Source organism: Macadamia integrifolia, chromosome 6 (genome assembly GCF_013358625.1).
Source record: "Macadamia integrifolia cultivar HAES 741 chromosome 6, SCU_Mint_v3, whole genome shotgun sequence".
In the NCBI taxonomy this organism is placed as follows: Eukaryota; Viridiplantae; Streptophyta; class Magnoliopsida; order Proteales; family Proteaceae; genus Macadamia; species Macadamia integrifolia.
Window position 1 is genome coordinate 16,202,532 of NC_056562.1, and position 22,075 is coordinate 16,224,606.

The following is a 22,075-nucleotide window of genomic DNA, read 5'->3' on the forward strand; positions in this document are numbered from 1 at the left end:
GTTCTGCAGACTGAACAGTCCCTGTTTTTTACTTTTGCTATATGGTACATATACTGTGTATTACCTTCGTATTTCCTTACTGTAATCACTTAATGGAATCGCAGCTCATGTGGTTGGTGAGTTGTTTTATCTTGGAGGTGAGAACGTACAGTCAATCGGACAAATGCGGGGCATTCAAATACCTCAAGGAGAGTATACCAATACAACTCAACTTTACACAATTTGGAGGACTTCTGTTAACAATTCCATAATTCTATTTGAACTAGTAAGTGTTACTCTTCTTCATTATTTAATCATACTTAACTCCTTATTTGTCAAAGTCTTATGCCTATTGGCCATGTTCTCTTTCTTACAATCTTAAGGTATTTAAAATTGAATAGATATGAGACTATGGTTAGTGGTTCGGAGGATACACATAATGTGAATGATGGCACACCAACACTTCCTATCAATGCTAATCCAATTTTTCCTACTAATTTTTCTTCTCTCATCGATGCTATACCAACAATTTGACACTTCAACCTGTTATAGAAAGGATGAAGATTGTTTCTGAGTTTGACAAGATTGACCAATTTAATAGTCAACATTTCGAACGGTGGAAATAGATGATGCTTTTCACTTTGTCTCAAATTGGGGTAGCATTTGCTCTAACTGAACCAAAGCCACAGCAAACTGAGGATCCGTTTCTTAAAGCAAAAAGGCTTGCATGGGTGGAGGATGATTTTTCAGTGCAAGAACCGCATTTTAAATTCTCTTTAAATTGAATTATACATTATGATAATTCTTCTGAGTATGCTCAGCTGATATGGAATGCTTTTACAAAAGAATACATTTGAGGATGAGGGAAGCAATAAATGTATGGTGGTCAATTTTCTTAACTTTGTTATGGCTAAGGGAGAGGACATATCGCCTTAACTTGATAAATTTCAGGTCTTGGTTGGTAAGGTGAAAAATGAAAATATTATTTTTCCGGATGCATATGTTACCAATTTCTCGATTGAAAAACTACCTTCGAACTGGAACGATTTCAAATCGATAATGAAACATAAGAGGAAGAAGCAAACATTCGAACAAGTGGTGGTTCGAATTAAAATTAAGGAAAGGAACAAAGCAAAGGATAAGGTTGAGGCAAGTAGCTTTAAGAAATTGAAGGCTAACCTTGTTCAAATCGGGAAACAAAACCATTACAAGAAATGTCTTCAAATCAAGAAAGACAAGACCTTCAAGAAAAAAAAAAAAAAAAAAGGGTAAATGTTTCATTTGTGAAAAAAAAAATGGTCATTTTAAGAATGGGTGTCGAATAAGAAGAAGATATCGGATAAGACAAAGATTAATTTACTTGAAGATGACATCTTCACTGCCATGATTACTGAAGTTAATATGGTTGAAAAAACTGCATGATGGATAATAGATACAAGTGCCACTAAACACATTAGTGAAGACCAAAATGTATTTATTAAATATTTTTCTTTCACATCTGGTGACTAGATATTTATGAAAAACTCTCAAACTTCAAGTGTCATAGGCAAAGGGTAAGTAACATTGAAACTAACTTCGGGAAAGACTTTGGTTTTGGATATTTTGCTTCATATTCATGATATTCGTCTCAACTTGGCATTTGGACCACTTCTGAACAAGGCTGGAATGAAACTATCTCTTGAGTTCGATAAAATTATTGTGTTAAAGAATGTTGTATTTGTTTAAAATGCCTACTTCAGTGATTGCTTATTTGTATTCAGTTTATCTGAAATAACGAATAAAAAATCTAGTTTTTTGTTTGCTTTGTGGATTCTTTTGAATTATGGCATAGTAGATTTAGTCATAGTGGTGCTTCTTATATTTTTAAAATCTATAAATTATGTTTAATTAATAGAAACATTAAACCATCTTCGAATAAATGTCACATATGTGTAGAGGAAAAGTTTACAAACCCCCCCCCCCACAAATCAGTAACAAGGCAAAGTAGTCTTCTTGATCTTATACATAATGATCATATGACTTTAAGTCTTTTGACTCAAGAGGTAGTAAAAAAAATGTTATGACATTTATTGATGCTTATTTAAGATACACTAGGATTTATTTACATAATTCAAAGTATGAAGCGGGAAATGCTTTCATATTTTACAAAATAGAAATTGAAAGTCAACTAGGAAAGAAAATTAAAAGACCTAGAATTGATAGAGGTTCAAAATATTTTAGCGTATCAGATATAAATTACAACCCCTATCAACCTGAATCAAATGTTATAGTAGAACGGAAGAACCGAACATTAAAAGAAATGATGAATTCAATGTCAATTAATGTGAGATTACTGCTTGACTTGTGAGGAAAAGCAATTCTATCTGCCTGCTATATTTTAAATAGAATATCCCACACGAAGATCAATATATTACCATTTGAGTTATAGTTTGGTAAAAAGCCTGATTTAAATCATTTAAGAGTATGAGGTTACCTAACTAAAGTGGAAATTATAGAACCACAGAAAAAAAAAAAGGGTTAATCCTAAAATTTTTTATTATGTATTTATTAGATGTGCAAGTCTTAGTTCTGCATACCATTATATGGTTCTTAAAACCATAGATGAATTATATTAAAAAAAAACAATATATTGGAATCCAAGGATGTTGAATTTTTAAAATTTATGTCCTTTTAAATCAAATTTATTAGAAAATAAGGAATATAGGGATGATTTAAGCTTAAGTAAAAACGCATTAAAAGAATCTGATCCTACCCCTAGTGAAAATGGAGTAAATCAACTAAGAAAGATTAAGAGACAAAAGAAGTTTACTTATTCAGATGATGATTGATTTGTCTATCTTGCAAACAATGACCATTTTATATATAAAGATGCTATAACATCTCAAGATGCAGTATTTTGGAAGGAAGCTATAAAAAGTAAAATAGATTTCATTTTGTCCAATTATACTTGAGAATTAGTTGACTTGCCCCTAGGGTCTAAGTGTTAAGTACTAAGTGAATATTTCAAAAAAAATTAAAACCTAATTGATCACTTGATAAGTTCAAGGCTAGACTTATAGTCAAGGGCTTTAGACAAAAGAAAAAAATTTATTATTTTAACACTTTTGCTCCAGTAGCTAGAATCGTTACTATAAGAGTTATGATTGCAGTAGCTTCCATCTATAATTTAGTGATCCACCAAATGAATATGAAAACAACATTCTTAAATGGAGACTTAGTAGAAGAAATATATATATATATATATATATTAAGCAACCAGAAGGTTATATAGTTCCTGGAAAAGAAAATAAAGTATACAAACTTGTTAAGTCTTTATATGAACTAAAGCAAGCTCCAAAGCAATGGCATGAAAAATTTAATATGATGCTAATATTAAGCGGATTTGTTGTGAATGATGCCGAAAGGTGTTTATACAGCAAATTCCATATTGGTAAAGGTGTTTTCATCTTACTTTATGTGGATCATATGCTAATAATGAGTACAAATTTGGACATAGTAAATCAAACCAAAAAGTTGATGTCGTACTTTAATACAAAAAATATGGTTAGGCTGATGTGATTCTTGGAATCAAGTTCATTATAAGAAGAAAGAAGATAATATTGTCCCATGCACATTATATAGAGAACATGCTTAAAAAGTATAGTTATTTTGACGCACATATTATTAAAACATCTTTAGAGATTGAATACTATTTACAGAAGTATTTAGGTGAACCTATAAATCAAAAGAAATATTCAAAAATCATAAGCCCTGTTTCATATTTGATGACTTGTTCGAGGCCTAATATCACATTAGCAGTTAAAAAACTGAATCAAAAAAATCACTATCCAAACAAAGAGCATTGACATGCCCTTGACAGGTTAATGAGATATTTAAAGGATAAAATAAACTATGGACTCCACTATAGTGGAAATCCTATTCTATTAGAATGTTATTATAATGTTAATTTGATATTAGATACACATTGGGAGGTGGAACGATTTTATGGAAATCGATCAAGCAGTCCTGGGGTGCAGGATCCACCATGGAAGTGGAATGTATTGCTTTAGAGAAAGCCAAAACTTAAACTAAATGGTTTAGAAGTTTAATGACAAATATTCCACTGTGCCCTAAATTGGTGCCTTCAATATCACCTCATTGTGATAGGTAGGCAGCAACAACTAAAACTAAGAACAGGGTATCTGATGGAAAAATGAGACATTCATCTAAGACATAATTTATAAGGTACTATATAAATGAAAAAATAATACCTATAGATTTTGTGAAATCAGAAAGCAATTCAGCAAATATTTTCACAAAAGCAATGCCTACAAAAGTTATTCATGATTCATCTAAGGGAATGAACTTAAGATTTATGTCATAAGTTATGTGATGAACACCCAGCCTATGTGAAGAGATAAATTCTTAAATTAAGCTCAAAGGGAACAAACGAAGTCATTGAATGACCTGTCTAGTACTACTAATTAAGTATTCATTCAGAATAAATGGAAAAATAGTACCACCACAAAGAAAATATGATGAATTATAAACTCTTAATTAAGCAAAATTTCATGAAATGTAAGGATATATTAATTAGAGATATAAGTGAATATTCAAAAATTCAAATTCGAATTCGATTCGCATTCGTATTCATTTAGAGGTATTCATATTCGGGAAATCACTATTCGAGAACTATCCGTATCCGTTCACACCGCCAATAATATATTGTATTGATTATATATATATATATATATATATATACTATTTCTTTGGTAGGAATATTTTATACATCATGATTAACATTTGACCAATAACCTTACTTGGCCCCACCATTTGACTAATAACTCACGTAAAGTTCCTTAGTTTTAAATTTTCACTTTGACAGACTGTATTCTGGTGGACAATTTTGGATTCCTCTTGTCTTCTTAGGGTTTCTTTTTCCTTTTTTTCTTTGCTTTTTCTCCCTTCTCATAGCGGTTGCAGAGGTTGAGTTCGAAGCATCGTTGGTGGCCAAGCATGGTGCTACCTAAGCAGGTCAACTTTATTCTTGACAGACACTCACGAATCGAACCCTCTTTATTTCTCAATTTCTTTGCCCACTTGTTGCAGTGGACGGGAAGAATCGGCCCTTTCTTGTGATGGTTTTGACAGAGGAATCCAGATTCTAAGATGGAAGTTTGTTCATGGAGGTAATATGGTCATATAAGATCTCTCTCTCTCTCTCTCTCCATTGGATTTCAGAAAGCAACGATTTAAGCAGACAGCAAGAGACTGGTATTCGGCATGTTTACTAAACGAATCGAACCGGATAATATCCGGATTCCGTTTAATAAAACAAATTCGAATTGCATACCATTTTACATATTGGATCGAATTCGGATAACTGATTTATAAATGAATTTGAATTCGGATAGTACCCAATCCATATTGAATTCGATCCGTTTACATCCCTAATATTAATTGTAATGTACACTATGTTCAGATCTAAGTAGATGTAAAAGGTGTGGCCGCTTACTAATAAGAAGTTTTAAGGAGAATTCTTTAAACATCCATGAGACCAATATTGGGGACAAGGTCTAGAAAAAAATGTTCAAATTTTGTCATGAAAAAAGAAAATATCGAATGTCAACTAATAGGATATAGATAGTGAGCTAACCAACTACGATGAAGAGAAAAAATGTTTAAGAAGTGTTGACTTCACTCTTACTTTATACAACGTAGTTCATCAGATTTAGGTTCAAGTCCTGAAGACACTTGCAATGATGTGTCCCACTTAAAGTGCAACTCTAATAAGTGATTATAGTAGGAAAATACGGAGATAATACTCAATATTTGTATTGCATATGGAAAGTAGAAAATAAAGTATGTTAAGCAAAAATCAGGATTTTTAACTCTACAAAATACTAAGTGAACAGCACTGGCAAAGAGCAATTTACAACACAATAAGGTTTTAAAAAACGAAACAAAGAGCAATCTCATTTTGATTTCTATCTTTATAAAAGTGGAGGTGTTTGTACACATAAAGGAGTGTCTGTATACGTACAATTACATGTATTTATATTGTAAACATATAGGTACATGTTCTTGTACTAATGGGTTGCATGAACAATTGTATGTACGGTCCATGTGTAGGTCCTTTCATATATAGATATGTCTCTTAAAGGTGTGACTATTTGAATTTGCAATTCAAAATTCAAATTCAAATTGTTGAAGCCAAAATTCCAAAATTCATTTGTGCAATGGGATACAACTCTTGATACACACCCACACCCAATCTTAGCCTCAGCCTCAGCGATTCAAAAGTACCGCAAGAGACTCCACACACATAAAATGGGAGAGTTCATCTCCAAAGGATTTCCACCTTTATGAAACAATCTTACTTACAGGTCTCTCATACCTTTTCTCCAAAATCAACGTGGGACTAAATTCAAAAAATTACTTTAGGTTCTTTGCAAGTTGTCTTTACTTGTGTACCAATTTATTTCAAAAACCGAAAAGGGAGGAAAAGGTTTTAGATAATTTTTTTAAACTTTAAAAGTTATACTAAAGCAATTATATATATATATATATATATAATCCAACAGAAAAAAGGCCATCATAGAAGGAGGGAACGAAGGTTAGAGAAACAGCAAATGGGACTTAACCAAGAGATAAATCTAAATGAGAGTGAAAGCAGAAGAAAGGAGATTGGTCTCAAAACCCTAAGGCACCTAACCATGCAGAAAACCTCGATTCATCCACTAACCTCAGTTCTTCCGCTTCCTCTCACCATTGGGAGATGGGACATAGTTGAAAGTGTGCTAGTCTCACCATCCAACCTCACCCCCCACCCTCCCATCTTCCATAAAAAAAAAAGGGCATATGGGAAAATGTTTCACAATAGAAAGGATTCCATTTTCAATCAGAGAGGGTTAAGAATGCCAATAGCGTACCTGGAAGTATAATGGAATTGGAAGAAGAATGAGCCATTTCCAAAAACGAGGAGAGAGAGAGAGAAGGTGACACAAGCTGCACACCCCAGATTGCCTAGCCTTTTCCCTATTTCAATATGGTTAGAAAACCCCTCTATTTTTCAAACGTAAAACCACTCCTAAAGAGAAAAAGAGAGTTGACAAATGCTGCACACACCAGGTTGCCTAGCCTTTTCCCCATTCCAATATACTAAGAAAACCCCCTTATTTTTCCAAAAAAAAAATAAATCCTCTGTATCTCAAATTTCCTTCGCGCATCAAGATTCGTGCCATCTTGCACAGCATTGCCTTTAACCAATTTATTTAACTGTGCAGTGTTGACAGATGGCGAACACACACCCCACCCCCACCCCCACCCCCAGAAAAAAGAGAGATCACAATGATCTCGTTACATATTAAATTTCAAACCAATCAAAGCCTGTCAAATGGAAAAATAAAGAATAAAAAATATGGGGCTTCGAGGAGGGTGTATGAGACTATAGTGAGGTTCTACGAACAATGTTAGTTAAAATGCGTTTTAAACTCGTTTAAAACGTGATTGCGTTTTTTTGTCATTTAAAACATGTTTTTCTGTATGTTATTATATAATAAGGAGAAAAACGAAAACGGTAAAAAGAATTTGTTTTAAACACATATCCATTTTTTAAGGGTAAAATAAGAAATTTATTAAAAATAATTAATTAATTAATATATATATTAAAAAAAAAAAATATATATTAAAAAAAAAAAACCTATCAGTAAAAGTGAAGAGTGAAGACAATATGGTACTTGATTTTTTGTTTTTAACTTCCATACTATCTATAAGAAAAAAATCTCATCTTTTTATAACCCATTGAGTAAGGAGAAGCTAAAACTAGCAACATCTCATTTTCTTGTAACCCATTGAACTATTTTATCTTGAGACTCTCAGAGCTTTTGAAACATTAGATGCATGTATACAAGGAATAATCTCTCAAATTGCATGAGTTTACTACTGTTTTTTTGGTTTCGTTTTTTTGAAAACTACACGTTTAATACTCGTACCGTTCATTTTCGTCCATTTGCCATTCCCTATTTTTTGATCTTTTTTTTAACTGTATTGTTCATCGTTTTTATCTGATTAAAACCCATACCATATGTACTATATGTTTCTGTTTTTTTGCCGTTCCCATTTTAACTAACAGTGTCCACGAACAAGGTTTTGATGACTTAGGGTGCAAGTTTGGCCCCGTCAGACCGAGCCCACCCTGAACCAGAGCCATCTCTAGGTTTTCTAACGGTCGGATTTGCCACATCTCTCCACTTGGCAAAACAGTGCACCCATCCAAAGATTCTCTGGGTGAGTTGCTGTATGGCAAGTATGGCAACAATGCAACATCAGAAAGGGCCGTGAAAATTGACTACTGCACAAATCCCATCCATGGCCATAGGTGACGGATTAACTCCACAGTTGCAATTCAAAACTGGAAGTTAGCCACTTTCATGAAATTCCGCAAGCAAGCAACAGATTAGAACAGAGCACTATTAATAATCTGAATCCGGATTGGAACATTCAAAGTTCAACAAGCAGTACACCAAAAAAAAAAAAAAAAGGTCTAAAAAAGAAAGGGAAAAAAATGAAAGAAAAATTCCAGTAGCAGTAGTGGAAGAAGTAATAGCAGTCCATCCGATCTTCGTCACAATTTTCAAGGAAAAGAAACCTTCTAAAATAATCAAGTCAATCCTTTAAATTCCATACACCACGGCTGAGTGGAGAGGAGCTTGAGGCATGCAAACGGACTGATCACGTCCATACATCAAACTATCATGATAATAATCATAATGAGGACAATAATAAGAACCACACGATAATAAGGAATGAAGCGATAGATATTCAAGACTCTCCTCGACTAAAGAAACAAGATCCCAGAGACACGCAAGCAGGCAATACTTCTCCCAGTTTTACATCTTCAGGGCACTATGGCTTTCCGCTTCACTGCAGCAACAGGAAAATGATAGATTCCCACGATAAGACGATTTCAACAGAGACCAACAAAATTAAATATGGCAGAGTGGAATGTAACTTACCTCTGCATCCTCTCCTCCGCTGGCTTTGGCAGCAGTGTCCATCTTCTGGTCATCTGCTGTACCAAATGATAAATAAAAGGAAATAACTAAATACCTCATAGTAGTTTTCTTAGCAAAACCAGTAATTCTGTTGAAACAAAATGGCCAAATATGATCCATATTCACCACAAACATGACTGATTTCTACAGTAAGACTACTATCACTACCCCTATAAAGGCTGCGTAAAACAAACAAAACTCAGTAAGAACTCTACTGGGTCGGCTGGGCAGATCTAAAATGGTGAAAGATAAAAAACAACTTATTTCTTGGCAATGTGGCTCTGATTGATTAACCTGAAGTAATCATGCCTGACAACTGTTTTGCTGCATAAAGTAATGGTCCCTGGGAATGCAAAAAAGTGTAAACAGAATCCTCAAAACAAATTCAGTGTTTTCTGCAACTCATGAATCAACTATAAAAATGTGGGCTGATCCTATCATATCATTAGGCTTAGGTAACTAATGTAGTTCTGATTTAAATATTATACAGCACCAAAACAGGACCGAAACATAGAAATAAAACCAGCAAATCAGATTAGGCTATAAGCCAGGTCGAATTCTCCTTTTAGAGGCTGAAATTGCCAGCAAGATGCAATGGTCAGATCTACCGACGCCGACCATTCCTAGTAACACTAGGATTAGTTAAAGGGGCAATTACTATCACTGCCCTACACTCAACCTATATTTACTCAAGTCCACCCAAAATTTCTTTTCTGATTCCTCCAGAAAACCAAAGCTACACCTCTCCTTCCCCTGATATTTTAAGAACCTCAAATTACCCCTGATACCCTTCTCTGCCCATATTCCTCTTCCAGCAGCCCAGCAACCCCATGCCACCACCCCTACCTGTCCTTTACATCCCCCTCCCCACCCCCTGCCACCCCTCCCTGGCTTCCATCCCTTTCATGATCCCTGACCCCACACCTCTCAGCAACCCCCGCCCTAGCCCCCAATGGTATTTTGTAGGTCTTTGCTTGATAACTGGGAATGGGCAGGGCCTACACTAATAGATTTGACCTTTATTTCGTGGACTACAGAAACGATCTGAAACGGTAATTCAAATATTCTGTTACAATGTGTTACAGAAAGAAATGAAAGAAATGTGTTACAATGTGATGTTTGAGAATGAAGGAAAGGTGTTATGTTTGAGGATGCCAAGAAAGCAGCAGCATTGGGTATTCTGTCCTGCCTTCTTTTCGACCCTAATTGTGCAGGTTTAGCCAACTAGTGTGGGGCTGGGAAGTCTTTGTAATGTATAATTAACTGTATAGGAAACCATAAATACAACGAACAGCAAACAGTGGTGGAACCAGGTAAAGTTGGACACTTGGGACGTCATCCATGACCGATCTGCCGTTGAATGAACACAGAATTTGAATCCTTCTGTGTACATTTAGCTAATACAATAGTGACAACTTATTGATTTTGCAGTCAGAATTGAATATCAACTGCTGAAGAATGTTAAGTTTGATCTATTGCTTGGATTAGGAGAGTAGTGTGTGTGTGTGTGTGTGTGTGTGAGAGAGAGAGAGAGAGAGAAGGATCAGTAATTCAGTCTTGGTTCACCACTTCACCACGTCTATTGAATTTATAGAAATACAATTGTCTCCATCTCCTGCTAGAAGTGTGACACAGAGATCAGTGAAGGAAAGAACAAAGAGAGATTTTGGTTCTCATTTAAATAATGCAGAATTAAAATATAGTTTTTAAGGGATCTGTGCAAAAAAAAATTATCAGATTAGAGAAAATACAGCTGAGCCAAAAATGCTCTATTAAGCAAATATTTTTTCCTAATTTTATTTTAAATTTGTTGCAAGTGTGGCTTTTGTTAGAACAGAGGCAACTTGGGCAACCTAACCATTACCTATGATGCATATGGGGGTGGGGCTGGGTTGCTCAGAGGGGTGAGGGCTGGGATTGTGAAAGGGATGGGAGGAAGAGGGAGGGAGGGAGGGAGGGAGGGGGGGTTGGGGACATGGAGAGAGCAGAGGGCAGAGGGCAGAGGCAGGTAGGTGGGGGGGGGGGGTGGCAGAGGCCTGCTGGAAGAGGAATATGGGAAGAAAGGGGTAGGTAGCAGGGCCAATTTGGGGTTTTTAAGATACCAGGGGAGGAGAGGTGGAACTTTGGTTATCTGGGGAATCAGAAAAAAGTTGTGTGGACTTTTAAGTAAATATTGGTTGAGTGTAGGGTAGTGATGGTAATTTCCCCTTGGTTACACACTTACACCCAGTCAAACCAGGAACTATATGACTGTTCAGACCAAATAATTATATTGTCCAACAATAACCAATATGTGTTACTGATTTCAGAAACAACAGAACAGTAAAGAGCATATATATTTCAGTTTTCAAGTTAACAAACTCAATCCTACTCAAAGTAGGACTGTATGAAATAAACAACAGAATCAGTTTTTGGAAACAGAATATGGATTGGGTGGGGCGGGGGGTGGGGGGGGTCTGTCGACTGAAGAATTCTGAAACCATAACTGATGTCAGCAAGGTAGAACACCTTATGGACCCCATTAAGTTGGAATAAGGCAGAGTTTTTTGTTGTTGTTGTTGTAAGGTAGAAAACCTTAAATCCAAGAATCCTAGTGAAGGTACGGCTGATGTATTGCAGAAAAAAAACTCAACTCAATTGCAGGATTTTAGAACAGGAATTGAATGAAATAAACTTCAGTAATGGAACAAGAAAACAGTAACTAGGCTTCCCACTGCAAGGTATTGACTGGAATCACCACCAATCAGACCTTGATCCATCACAAGGGAAGAACTCTCCATGCAAGGGAGCAGAAAACAGAAACTTTCAGCAAACAAATCATGGGCTAATGAACCTCACATCCCTTTATTTATAAATCCATAAAGTAGAGTTTGGTTTGAACTAGGAAACCCCCTAGCCGATTCCTATTACAACTAGCCATTCCTTTTTAAATTCTAAGTAGCCTTTAAAATGGATGTGGAGCCAAACTTAAATAAAAATAAAATTAACACATATCTAACTTAAATTGGACCAACTGAACCACCGGTCAACCGAGACTGACTTAAAAACACTTGTAATAGAAAAGAAAAAACTTAAACAATAAAACAAAGTGGACCCAAGACTTTAAGTAGACTGGGCATGCTAGGACTGAAACTTTTTGGACTTCCTACACTGGTAGATCTTCAATTCTGCATCAGTCACTTGAATAAGTTTATAGACTAGACAATAAGCCATCAAAACAATACAATGGATGAAAATTTTGTTTCAAGAGCTAAAGAGACAACAGGAACACATGTGATCAATGCAATTTATTTCACAATGCTACTCCTGTGGCTTGAATCATAGTGCATGCCAGGATTACTAAGTACAAAAGGTTGGGGATTCCAATCTACTGGATTGGACACAAGTCTAACAACCTTTGCACGATGCCATAATCCCTTACACAATTGGCAATAATATGCAGTAATTAGTACCACAGATATAGATTTTCCCTCAATTTAAGTCAACTTCATCTTTCCCTATCTACTCTTAAAATTTTGGAATTCTACCCCAATAGTGATTCTGATACTGCACAACCAATTTACACCAAAAATGGATTATCACCATAGGCAGCAGCCTAAAACCTGACTGGGAAAGCAAAAATTCTAGGGAACAGAAAAGTTGTTCGATAATTTGATTTATGATATAGATAAAGACATTTAGATACAAGTCTAATCACAAAAAATGACTATATGCATGAATATCTGAAACTAGCAGAGATGAAAGCTGGGATAAATGAGCCTTGCATAAGTTAAAAAAGATCACCTCCATCCTCCGGAATGTCAGAAGTCCACAAGGTAAGGTTGTCCCTCAGAAGCTGCATAATTAAAGTGCTATCTTTGTAAGATTCTTCACTAAGGGTATCCAGCTCTGAAATTGCTTCATCAAAAGCTTGCTTGGCAAGGTGGCAGGCCCTGAGACATGAGGTACCATGAGATAATGTGCAAACCCACATAGGATTCAATGAAAATGCATAAAAAGATTCCTCAACAAACAGGAACCCATACCTTTCAGGTGAATTCATTATCTCATAATAGAAGACAGAGAAATTCAATGCCAAACCCAAACGGATTGGATGGGTAGGAGACAAATCAGATTCTGCTGTACTAGACGCTGTCTGTGGACGATTGAACAAAAAGAAAAGTGGAACAAATGCAATTATATAATAGTATAAATTCTTAAATTATAAATTATATAACAGCATAAATTCTTAACAGGTAAATGTGCAAAGGTGCTTACATCAAATCTTTAGGATGTGACGGTTGCAATTATGTACCCCAAAGAAACATCATATTCCCAAACATTCATAAACCATATATAGATGTACAATATCAACAAACTGAAAAGTGAAGAGAAGTACAATGTCTCAAATTCAGAATCCTGTTACTCACTTCTGAGATTACAATGCAGATATTTACTTAATCAGCACCTACTGCAAAGCCAGGATCCTGTTACTGGCTTCTGAGTTAAAGTGCAGATATACCTTATCAGCACCTAAAATACAATTTCCATTCCATTCTGGGGGTGTCTTGCACCCTATTTCCTCTGTTTAATGAAATTTTATTTTATTTCAAGCAGAAAATCAAAGCAAATATATGTAACAATTACATAACAAAGTGGAATGCAATGAAATTCAGCTCGTCATTTACTCTGGAAAATTCACTCAGGAATCCATTTTACACTATCTCCTCTAGAAAGGATTCTTACGAACAATCCCAGCCAACCGATAGGCTTAAACTAACTAGTTTTAATAGCGTGAATTTCAGAACAAACTCATGAGAGCAAAGGCAGTAAAATGCTACAGTGGAGACATTCCACATAATACATAGCCAGAAAACTTATGCATAAATCCTCACATTCGAAGATCGAATCTGATGGACTTATGGGCATAGGTAGAAAAGGTAATAAAATACTCCCTATTGCACAAACAAGTCACAAATGAAAGAAGATCAGCCGTATATGATATCTTTAACCTAAAATGAACGCAGAAGCAGCTTTACAACAACAGCAAGTCTACTATAAAGTTCAGACAAGGATTCATAATTTAGGAATTTTCTCAATTGACTTACAGCCAAGTTAAACGGTGCTTAAAATGCAGTCTGATAATCTAATATGCTTGCTGCTTTGTTTCAAGAGAATCCAGATTCCAGATCCCAAATATTCAGACATAAAATATATATAGTGTACTATAAATCCAAAACAAATACAGATCAAGCAGTCAGAAATGCCGCATTGCCACAAGAAAGATGCCACTGGTAAAAATCTAATCTTTGACTAATATTTAGGGGGGAAATGGCAGGGAAAAGAATAAGAGGAAAAATTCACATACCTGATATGCTTTGAGTGACTGATCAGCAGCCTCTTTCCTCTCGTTACCACTCTTGAACTCTGCAAGGTATCGATAATAATCCCCTTTCCTGCAACCACCAAAATTCTGGACTAAGAACCCCCACTAAATAGTAGCAGAATCACCGGAGATCATTGAACAAGATCCCTCACATCTTATAGTAGAAAACGGTAGATTCTCCAGCAGAAGACGAAGGAATCAGATGCTCATCGATCACAGTCATGATATCGGTACAAATGCCAGAAAGCTCAGATTCAACCTTCTGTCGGTACTCCTTGATCCGTTTCGCGTTCACGTCGTTCCCTTTGGCCTCCTCCTTCTGCTCGATAGATGAAAGGATCCTCCAGGAAGCCCTACGAGCACCAATGACGTTCTTGTAGCCAACAGAGAGCAGATTCCTCTCCTCTACAGTCAATTCAACATCAAGCCTCGCGACTTTCTTCATTGAATCCACCATTTCTGCCAGCATCAAACGAAAAAAACAAACATCAATCCAGGAAAACCAAACTACCATGAAATGCTTCCAAAAAACACCATTCAGATTAGAGAACCAGAGAGAGCGAGAGAGAAGGAACCCTAACCATCATAACGCTCGGCCTGTTCGGCGAGCTTGGCGACGTAAACGTAATTCTCACGCTCTTTAGAAGAAGCCATGGCCGATCTACGAGATTAGGGTTCTGAGCCTCAGCTTTAAGGCTTCGTTTCTTTTCGTATTTGAAAGATTCCTCCTCCGTCGAGGGTCTTGGAGACCGATGAGAGGGAGCAGAAGAGAAAGGAGGGTAGAGAGAGAGAGAGATGAAAGGATGAAAATGACACGCGACCTAGACCGACATCACGTCCTTCCCTCTTTTACATTCATGGTTGGGTCCCACGTTGCACTGTACCACGTCGGACAATTATATGACCAACCAATAACTTGTTGCCACGTAGGTCTCTAATTTTTCTCTTTGGGCCCTTCTTCCACTCCTATAACTAATATAGTCAGTGGGTACACAGTACACATGGCTTATTTTGCTCTTTTTACCAGTGGGTCCGGTCGGTCCGGTCCAAATCCTAGAACCAATGGTAAGTGGTAAATGGAAGAAGAAATCCTAACTGATACTAATAAAGCGGCATGTCACGTAAAGCGGCATGTCACGTGTAGGCCCGGTTGGTAGAAAAAGGTTTTAAAGAGGATTGGACCATATGGTCAAGCATGGGTACATCACACCAGCTGATTCATCTGGGTCAAGCATGGGTACATCATATCAGTTGGTTCAGCTGGTGCCGCCTGTCCATATACCCAAACGCGTGATTCTCTGGAAAAGGTACTTAAGGGGCAGCGCACAATAAAAGGAAATGCATTGAATATGGAATGGAGTAGTACACAATTTCTTGATTTCCAACGGAATCTAAGAACTAAATATGTATTAGGCTCTTACCCAAAAAAAAAAAAAACATGCTACTAGGCAAGGCAAAAAAAAAAAAATATATATATATATATATACATATATCTATATATAAGAGGACTATTCATTATGGAGCGAAGAGTGTGCGAATTCCAAATTACAAGACTCTTAAATCAAGGAAGTGGATAATGGTCAATTTATCCTATGCACCTGGGATATGGCCTTCCAATCCAGTGTGTGAGCTAACATGTTGCCACCTTAGGAAACATAAGAAAAAACACAATTCATAAAATAAGAAGACATGTGAATAATGCAATCAACTGTGGAAGTGATAGCCAAGGGAGGATGGAGATGCATCTTGTTGAGTTAGGAAATAAGATCTATATTATTTTACTCCACTTAGATGTTGTCAACGCATTCACCAATAGCTTCGAGCATACCACTTCTTATTGTTGATGCTTCACCATAAATAGTAGACCAAAGAGGTAGGGGATCTAAGACTGTAGAGACAAGTCTAACCAAATAGTCATGGATGATAAAACTGATTCCCACTTTGTTGTTTTCCTATAAAAATGCTACATCAAAAGTCAATTCATGATAACCCAGTTGGGGAGGGGACTAATTAGGGTAGCTGAGTTGAAGGTGAATTCCAGAGGTATCCCTAGACTGAACAAACCCTTTTCTTGGAGAAAATCAAGAGCATCAAATTAAGCATGGTTGCAGACCTCTAACGAATGCAGTGATATACCTCAGAAAAGAAACTCATGTCTAGCCAGCTAGATACCCCAAAGGATGAAACTGCAAAGGATGAGACTTTTAGGTTTTTTTTCTCTTTCTTGACTGTTCAGAGCGTCCAACCCAATGATCCACTGCTTGAGAGAAGGTTCAACACTAGCAGGGAATGAGTAGGACAAGGGGCTGCCAAACAATATTGCCTGAGCATAAGTACAACCCAATAGAATATGATCAATGGCTTTTGGAGTGGCTCCACATCTAGCACATTGGGGATCAAGGGGAATTCGATGTTGAGATAAAGCAGCTCCTGATGCCACACCACCTGCATAGGCCTTCCATATAAAAGATTGGATTCTTGGAAGGGTAGGGACTGACCATATATGTTTCCATAAAGGGGAAGGACCAATATGTTGTTGTCTTCCTATTAACTTGATCAATAAGCTCACTAATCCAAACCATAGAGCTATCTAAAGGTTTAGAGAGAGGAAATTTCAGACAGTGGTGGTAGGAATATGTTGTCGCCAATCGAAGTTTGTCATGATGAGCACCTAGGAGCTTGAAATGGGAATAAGCAAAGGTTGTCATGGTGAGAGCTCTGGCTTTCCAAAGAGTTTCCTTACCCACAGGTGATAAAAACTGGTGCTTCCAATTTTGCATTAAACCATGAGACTTATCATTAATAGCATGAAAGATTTAAACATTTGATAGCCCAAAATCAGAAGGTAACCCAAGAGACTTTTTTGAACCATCACCACATGGGATCTTGACAACATGGGAAAACCTACATTTAAAATGTGGGGTTATGTTGGGATTGAAAGAAAGGGAGAAAATTTTCAAGTTAATCGCTTGGCCACTCGCTCAATAGTACAAATCAAGGCACTCCTTAAGGTTAGATAGTTGATCAAATTTTTTCTTAGAGAAGAGGAGGCAATCGTGGGCAACCAATAGGTGTGTCAACACCAGCCCTTGGTTATTCACTCTTATACCTTAGATCTTGCCTTCAGTTTGGGCATTTTCAAGAATGGAACTAAGACCTTGAGCACACAAAATTAAGATAGTCAGAGATAAAGGCCCCCTTTTCAGATTCCCCTTGATGAGGTGATTTCCTCACACATACTACCATTAATAAAAATCTTGTAAGATGCGGAGGTGATACAATTCCTCATGAGCAGCACCCATTTTTTTGTAGAAACCGAGACAGGAGCATTTTTTCCTCAAAAATCCACTCAAGTCTATTGTACGCCTTCTTCATGCTGAGTTTAAGGGCAACCAACCTTCTCTTTCCTTTCTTTTTCTTCCTAATGCAATGAAAGACTTCATGGGCTATATAAATGTTGTCATATATTAATCTCTCTGGGACAAAGGCTGATTGCGATGAAGAGATAATACCTGGAAGAAGAGAATGCAACTGTTTGGATAAATTTTTCATGATCACTTTTGTAGATACATTGCAAAAATTTATTAGGCGCAACTGCTCTATAAATTCAGGTTTGTTTGTTTTAGGAATTAGGCAAATCAGAGCCATGTTAGCTAAGGTAGGAAGCTGACCAATGGTGAAGACATGAGTAATGAAGTCTGAAAAGTCTATGCTGATAAAATCCCAATAAAAAATGCTGGAGGAAAGTTGCCCAGACCTGGAGCTTTAAGAGGGCTCATTGAGAACAAAGCAATTCTAATCTCTTCCAATTGTGGCTGAGTACAGAAACTAATTGTGTGTTTGTTATTGATCACCAGATGGACAATATTGAGAATAGACTCTAGGGTTCATTATCAACATTTGCAGAAGTGAATGCTGCTTTAAAGTAATTTGCAATTTCAGTGTGAATGAGTCCAGATCCCATTAACAGATGTAAGACCCAAGATTCTACTTTTTTGCCCACATTAGATTGTAGAGGAGTGGAAAAATTTGGTATTCATGTCCCCTCCTTGAAGCCATGAAATTTGAGATTTTTGCCGCTCTTCTTTAGCTAGGTCCTTGTAAAGTTGCTTAGTGATATCAGCTTCCTTAAGTTGCGAACCAATAGAAAAATGCCCTTTTGAATGCTATCAAGCTTAGGTCTCAAATTACGGATTAATTTGCAAATGCCCAAAAGTTGAACGATTCCAATTGTGAAAGACTTCTTTACAGTGGTTAATTTTAGTGTGTAGACTACCAATTTTGTCACCCACCCCTGGCTATGATGATATACAGGTTGTGGATGTGATCTGTGCTTTCTATTTATAGGAGGAGATGACTTTCTAAGATAACCTAGATCTGACTCAAAAACCTTGCCCCCATCCCAAGACTTAAATCCGGAAGCCCAGACCCGAAACCCCAACCTAAACAAATCAGTCTTTAGGGAGAGAGAGTTCATTATTAGCATATTATATACTGAGGAATCAAATCTGAGTGCCCTCTCAAAGTGCGAGAATGGCATTTCCGAACATCCTCGAGGGTGGAGTAAGGTAAAAATCCTTCCTCAGAAATTCTCGATTATTTAAAAAAAAAAAAAGGGCTCAACACCCGTACTGATGGATCCTCCAGAATCATCTTCAACAATCAGGAATACTACGAGTGGCCTGATCGGCATATTCCCAAAATATTCTTTTTTGCGGCCCCACGAAAAAATTTACTGGGCTACAACAAAACTTGCAGCCCCGTAACGCTCATGGCCCTGTGAAATCTGGAGGCCATGCGAAAATCTCAAACCTTCTGTAGGTCCAAAACTACCAACTCCATGAAATTTACTCATTTTGGGTCTAAAGATCTATAAATAGTCCACTATTCACCCTTCCCAAGGTATAAAATGTCTACCTATCACATCCCTTGAGAGTTACCTCCCTTTTAGTGCATTTCAACCTATAAAGAGTGCCCTAACCCCCACCTAGCCTAAGATCTAGCCCTTGCAAGCCAAACCTCTGTCGGAGTTCTTACCCTAGATCTAGCCCTTAAAGCCGAACCTATACCGAAGTTCTAGACCGAGATCTAGCCCTTGCAAACCGAACCTCTGCCGGAGTTCTAGCTTAGGATCAAGCCCTCGTAAGCCATAGTTGTGCCCAAGTTCTAGCCCAAGATCTACCCTTTGCAAGTTAAACCTCTGCCCAAGTTCAGAGGAGTAAGAAAAGGTTATAAGCAAGTTGAAGCTTCTGGAGAAAGAGAGCTAGAGATCAACACCACTTTCTCTTGAGTTGGGAGAACCCAAGAGATAACCCAAATCTATTTCAACAGGGGCCCACCTCTATTGACCCAAAGATAGGGGTCAAGCTCAAGTATAATCCCCAACTCAATAGGCAAAATGGAGATCTTACATTCATATATGTTAGTGTACATAGTAGTACAATAATGATTTACCATGCATGTAGTATAGGAATAATTGAGGGAGAATGTTTATTTTAAGCATCTTGTAGGTAGACCAATCACACAAGGTGGAATGGATGCCTAACACCATCTCATCTCCATAATCTAACACTTACCCGTATCTCTGGACCAAACTAATTTTTGGGCCCTTTCCACATGGATCGGGCCCACCCATCGGGTCTTAGGCCCTAACTCTAGGTGGCAACTCCAAATCCTTAATATCATGCTTCCCAATCCCTACCATCAGACCCCCGCTAACAAAACCTTTTCCCCTTCTAGAGGAAAGAGGGTCATGTCTCAGCCTTTACTCTCACAGTGTGCAACTTGATCGGAGGGGGAGTCTCTGTTTTAATTGTCCAAGCCTTATAGGCATGTCCCTACAAGTAGGATGTTTGAACCATATCGATTCAAAGCGAAAGGGCTTTGGCCCTCTTGTGCAACCTCCATTAGTATCAATGAGAAGAGAGCTATGGTCTGAACCCATGGTGACTTTATTGTAGACAACACCATCTTCGAAATCAATCTGCCATAAAAAGTTGAAGAAAGCTCTATCAAGCCGGATCCATATATTAGCTTCACCAATTCTCTTATTGTTCCATGTGAAGTGGGGGCCATGGCAACCAAGATCAAATATATGATAGGTTTGAACCATATTACAGAAGCTAGAAATGTCCCTTGCACCCTTTTGATTATCTCCCTCCTTTTCAAACAAAGCCAAGTGCAAGTTAAAATCGCCAACGAAAAGCCAACCAGTATTACGATTGGAACTTAAATAAATTAACTCATCCTATAATTTTTGGCGTAGATGACTAGATCACCAACACAAAAGTAAGAAAAAAAAAGTTAAAAGATACGTTAGTATCAATTATACAATTATCTGCCTTTAGAATTTGAAGATCAATGTGTTGCTACTAAAGAATATACACCCCTGGAGTGTCCAACTGCATCACTGAGAAGGAAGAAAACAACCAAAGACGCTTCTAATTTTTTTTAAACTTAGATGCTCCACCTTTCGTTTCCATGAGAAATATAATATCCGATCTATCATTACGGGCAAGATCCATCTAATAAGGAACGAAGAGTCAAGGGTCTCCCAGCCCCTGACAGTTCCAACTTAAAATTTCCATTGCTTCCATAGACTCCTTTGGGGTGTAGGATAAAAAATGTTAATCTGGTTCTTGGGCAACAAAGCTTAACTTCTTCGTAGGACGTCTTGTGTTGGAGTTGCAAGCCTTTTTTATTGTGACTCAAACAAAAAGTGAATCAGGTAATCATCTCCAGGTAGATGATCTAGTGGGTGGGTTAGAAGCAAGTATGGGATGGGGAGGGACAGTGGGTGTTTCAGGTAATGGCCTTATTTGGTTGTGGTTATTCGATGAGGTGACTAGTATAGGTGTAGTATGAGTGGATGCAATGGGCGGAGTGGATATGTTGTTATGTGAGTCCAAATGGGGCTTACTGGGTAAGTGTTGGATGGGTGAAGGCTGAGAGGCAAGCTGCTAGTGGTAATGTATGCTCAATGCTAATTGTGAATCACTCTATATTATTGGTTGAGGCCCATTCAAGCAAACGACAGAGAGTAACAGTAAAATAGAGATAATGGTAGGGGCTAGTTCAAGGTGTAGGGATAGGTGTTGTTGCACTAAGGTGTGTTAAAGGGAAGCTAACGTGGGAGGGGCAAGATGGAAATTGGTTTGAAAATGTTCACATGTAGCCATTCTTGGGATTAGTGCACCATTGGATAAATCATTGTCTAAGGCTGTCGTAGGAATTTGTTGAGTAAAATGGGAGTAATGGTTAGTTGACATAGCCAAAGGGATATGGGGCATGATGCTCTGCTCTAATATGGTAATCATGGGAGGAATATTTTGGAGCGTAACTGTCACACCCCGTTCACACTGAACCAGAGCGGTGACCGAGTTAACACCGGTTAACCCAAACCTGCCAGGATCATCAGATACTGTATTCCACCACAGCATACGCACACTAACATAAGTTCATCAAATAAGCGGAAGACTAAGTTTTACCTGTGAATAACTCCCATATACTTGATACCCGAATTGTGATACAATAGTTATATACATTTGGGCCCGAAGGCATGATATATACACAAAAAGAATAAAATTCAAATATCAAGTATATACAGGAAATCATCAAAAACCATCAGAGTACACAGCTCGGCTCGGTTTCAAGGTTGGAGCTCAGCTCAGCATTAGGGGTTGTGCCCAGCTCGGCA

At 37.3% G+C, this 22,075-nt stretch overlaps 1 protein-coding gene across 2 annotated transcripts; it reads right to left on the reverse strand.

Annotated features, from left to right (window-relative positions):
* Positions 1–8,414: 8,414 nt before the first annotated feature.
* LOC122081837 (14-3-3-like protein D) lies at positions 8,415–15,206 on the reverse strand. Of its 2 annotated transcripts, none has more exons than XM_042649185.1 (7): positions 14,961–15,206; positions 14,532–14,838; positions 14,362–14,449; positions 13,040–13,149; positions 12,798–12,946; positions 8,976–9,028; positions 8,415–8,883 (listed from the first exon to the last, which is right to left on the reverse strand). In XM_042649185.1, the coding sequence occupies exons 1-7, from the start codon at positions 15,031–15,033 to the stop codon at positions 8,881–8,883; spliced, it is 783 nt and encodes a 260-aa protein (XP_042505119.1). In that variant the 5' UTR covers positions 15,034–15,206; the 3' UTR covers positions 8,415–8,880. The 2 variants fall into 2 exon arrangements, with proteins under 2 accessions (XP_042505119.1, XP_042505118.1); XM_042649184.1 differs by having other exon boundaries at positions 8,976–9,031.
* Positions 15,207–22,075: the final 6,869 nt, after the last annotated feature.

Bases quoted from the DNA above. Each gene is read 5' to 3' on its own strand.
- LOC122081837 (XM_042649184.1), bottom strand. From the start codon at position 15,033: ATGGCTTCTTCTAAAGAGCGTGAGAATTACGTTTACGTCGCCAAGCTC. The intron at 14,450-14,531 runs GTGAGGGATCTT...TGGTGGTTGCAG, and splicing joins ACCGTTTTCTACTATAAGAT to GAAAGGGGATTATTATCGAT. The intron at 9,032-12,797 runs GTGATCTTTTTT...CATTTGGTACAG, and splicing joins TGACATTCCGGAGGATGGAG to CAGATGACCAGAAGATGGAC.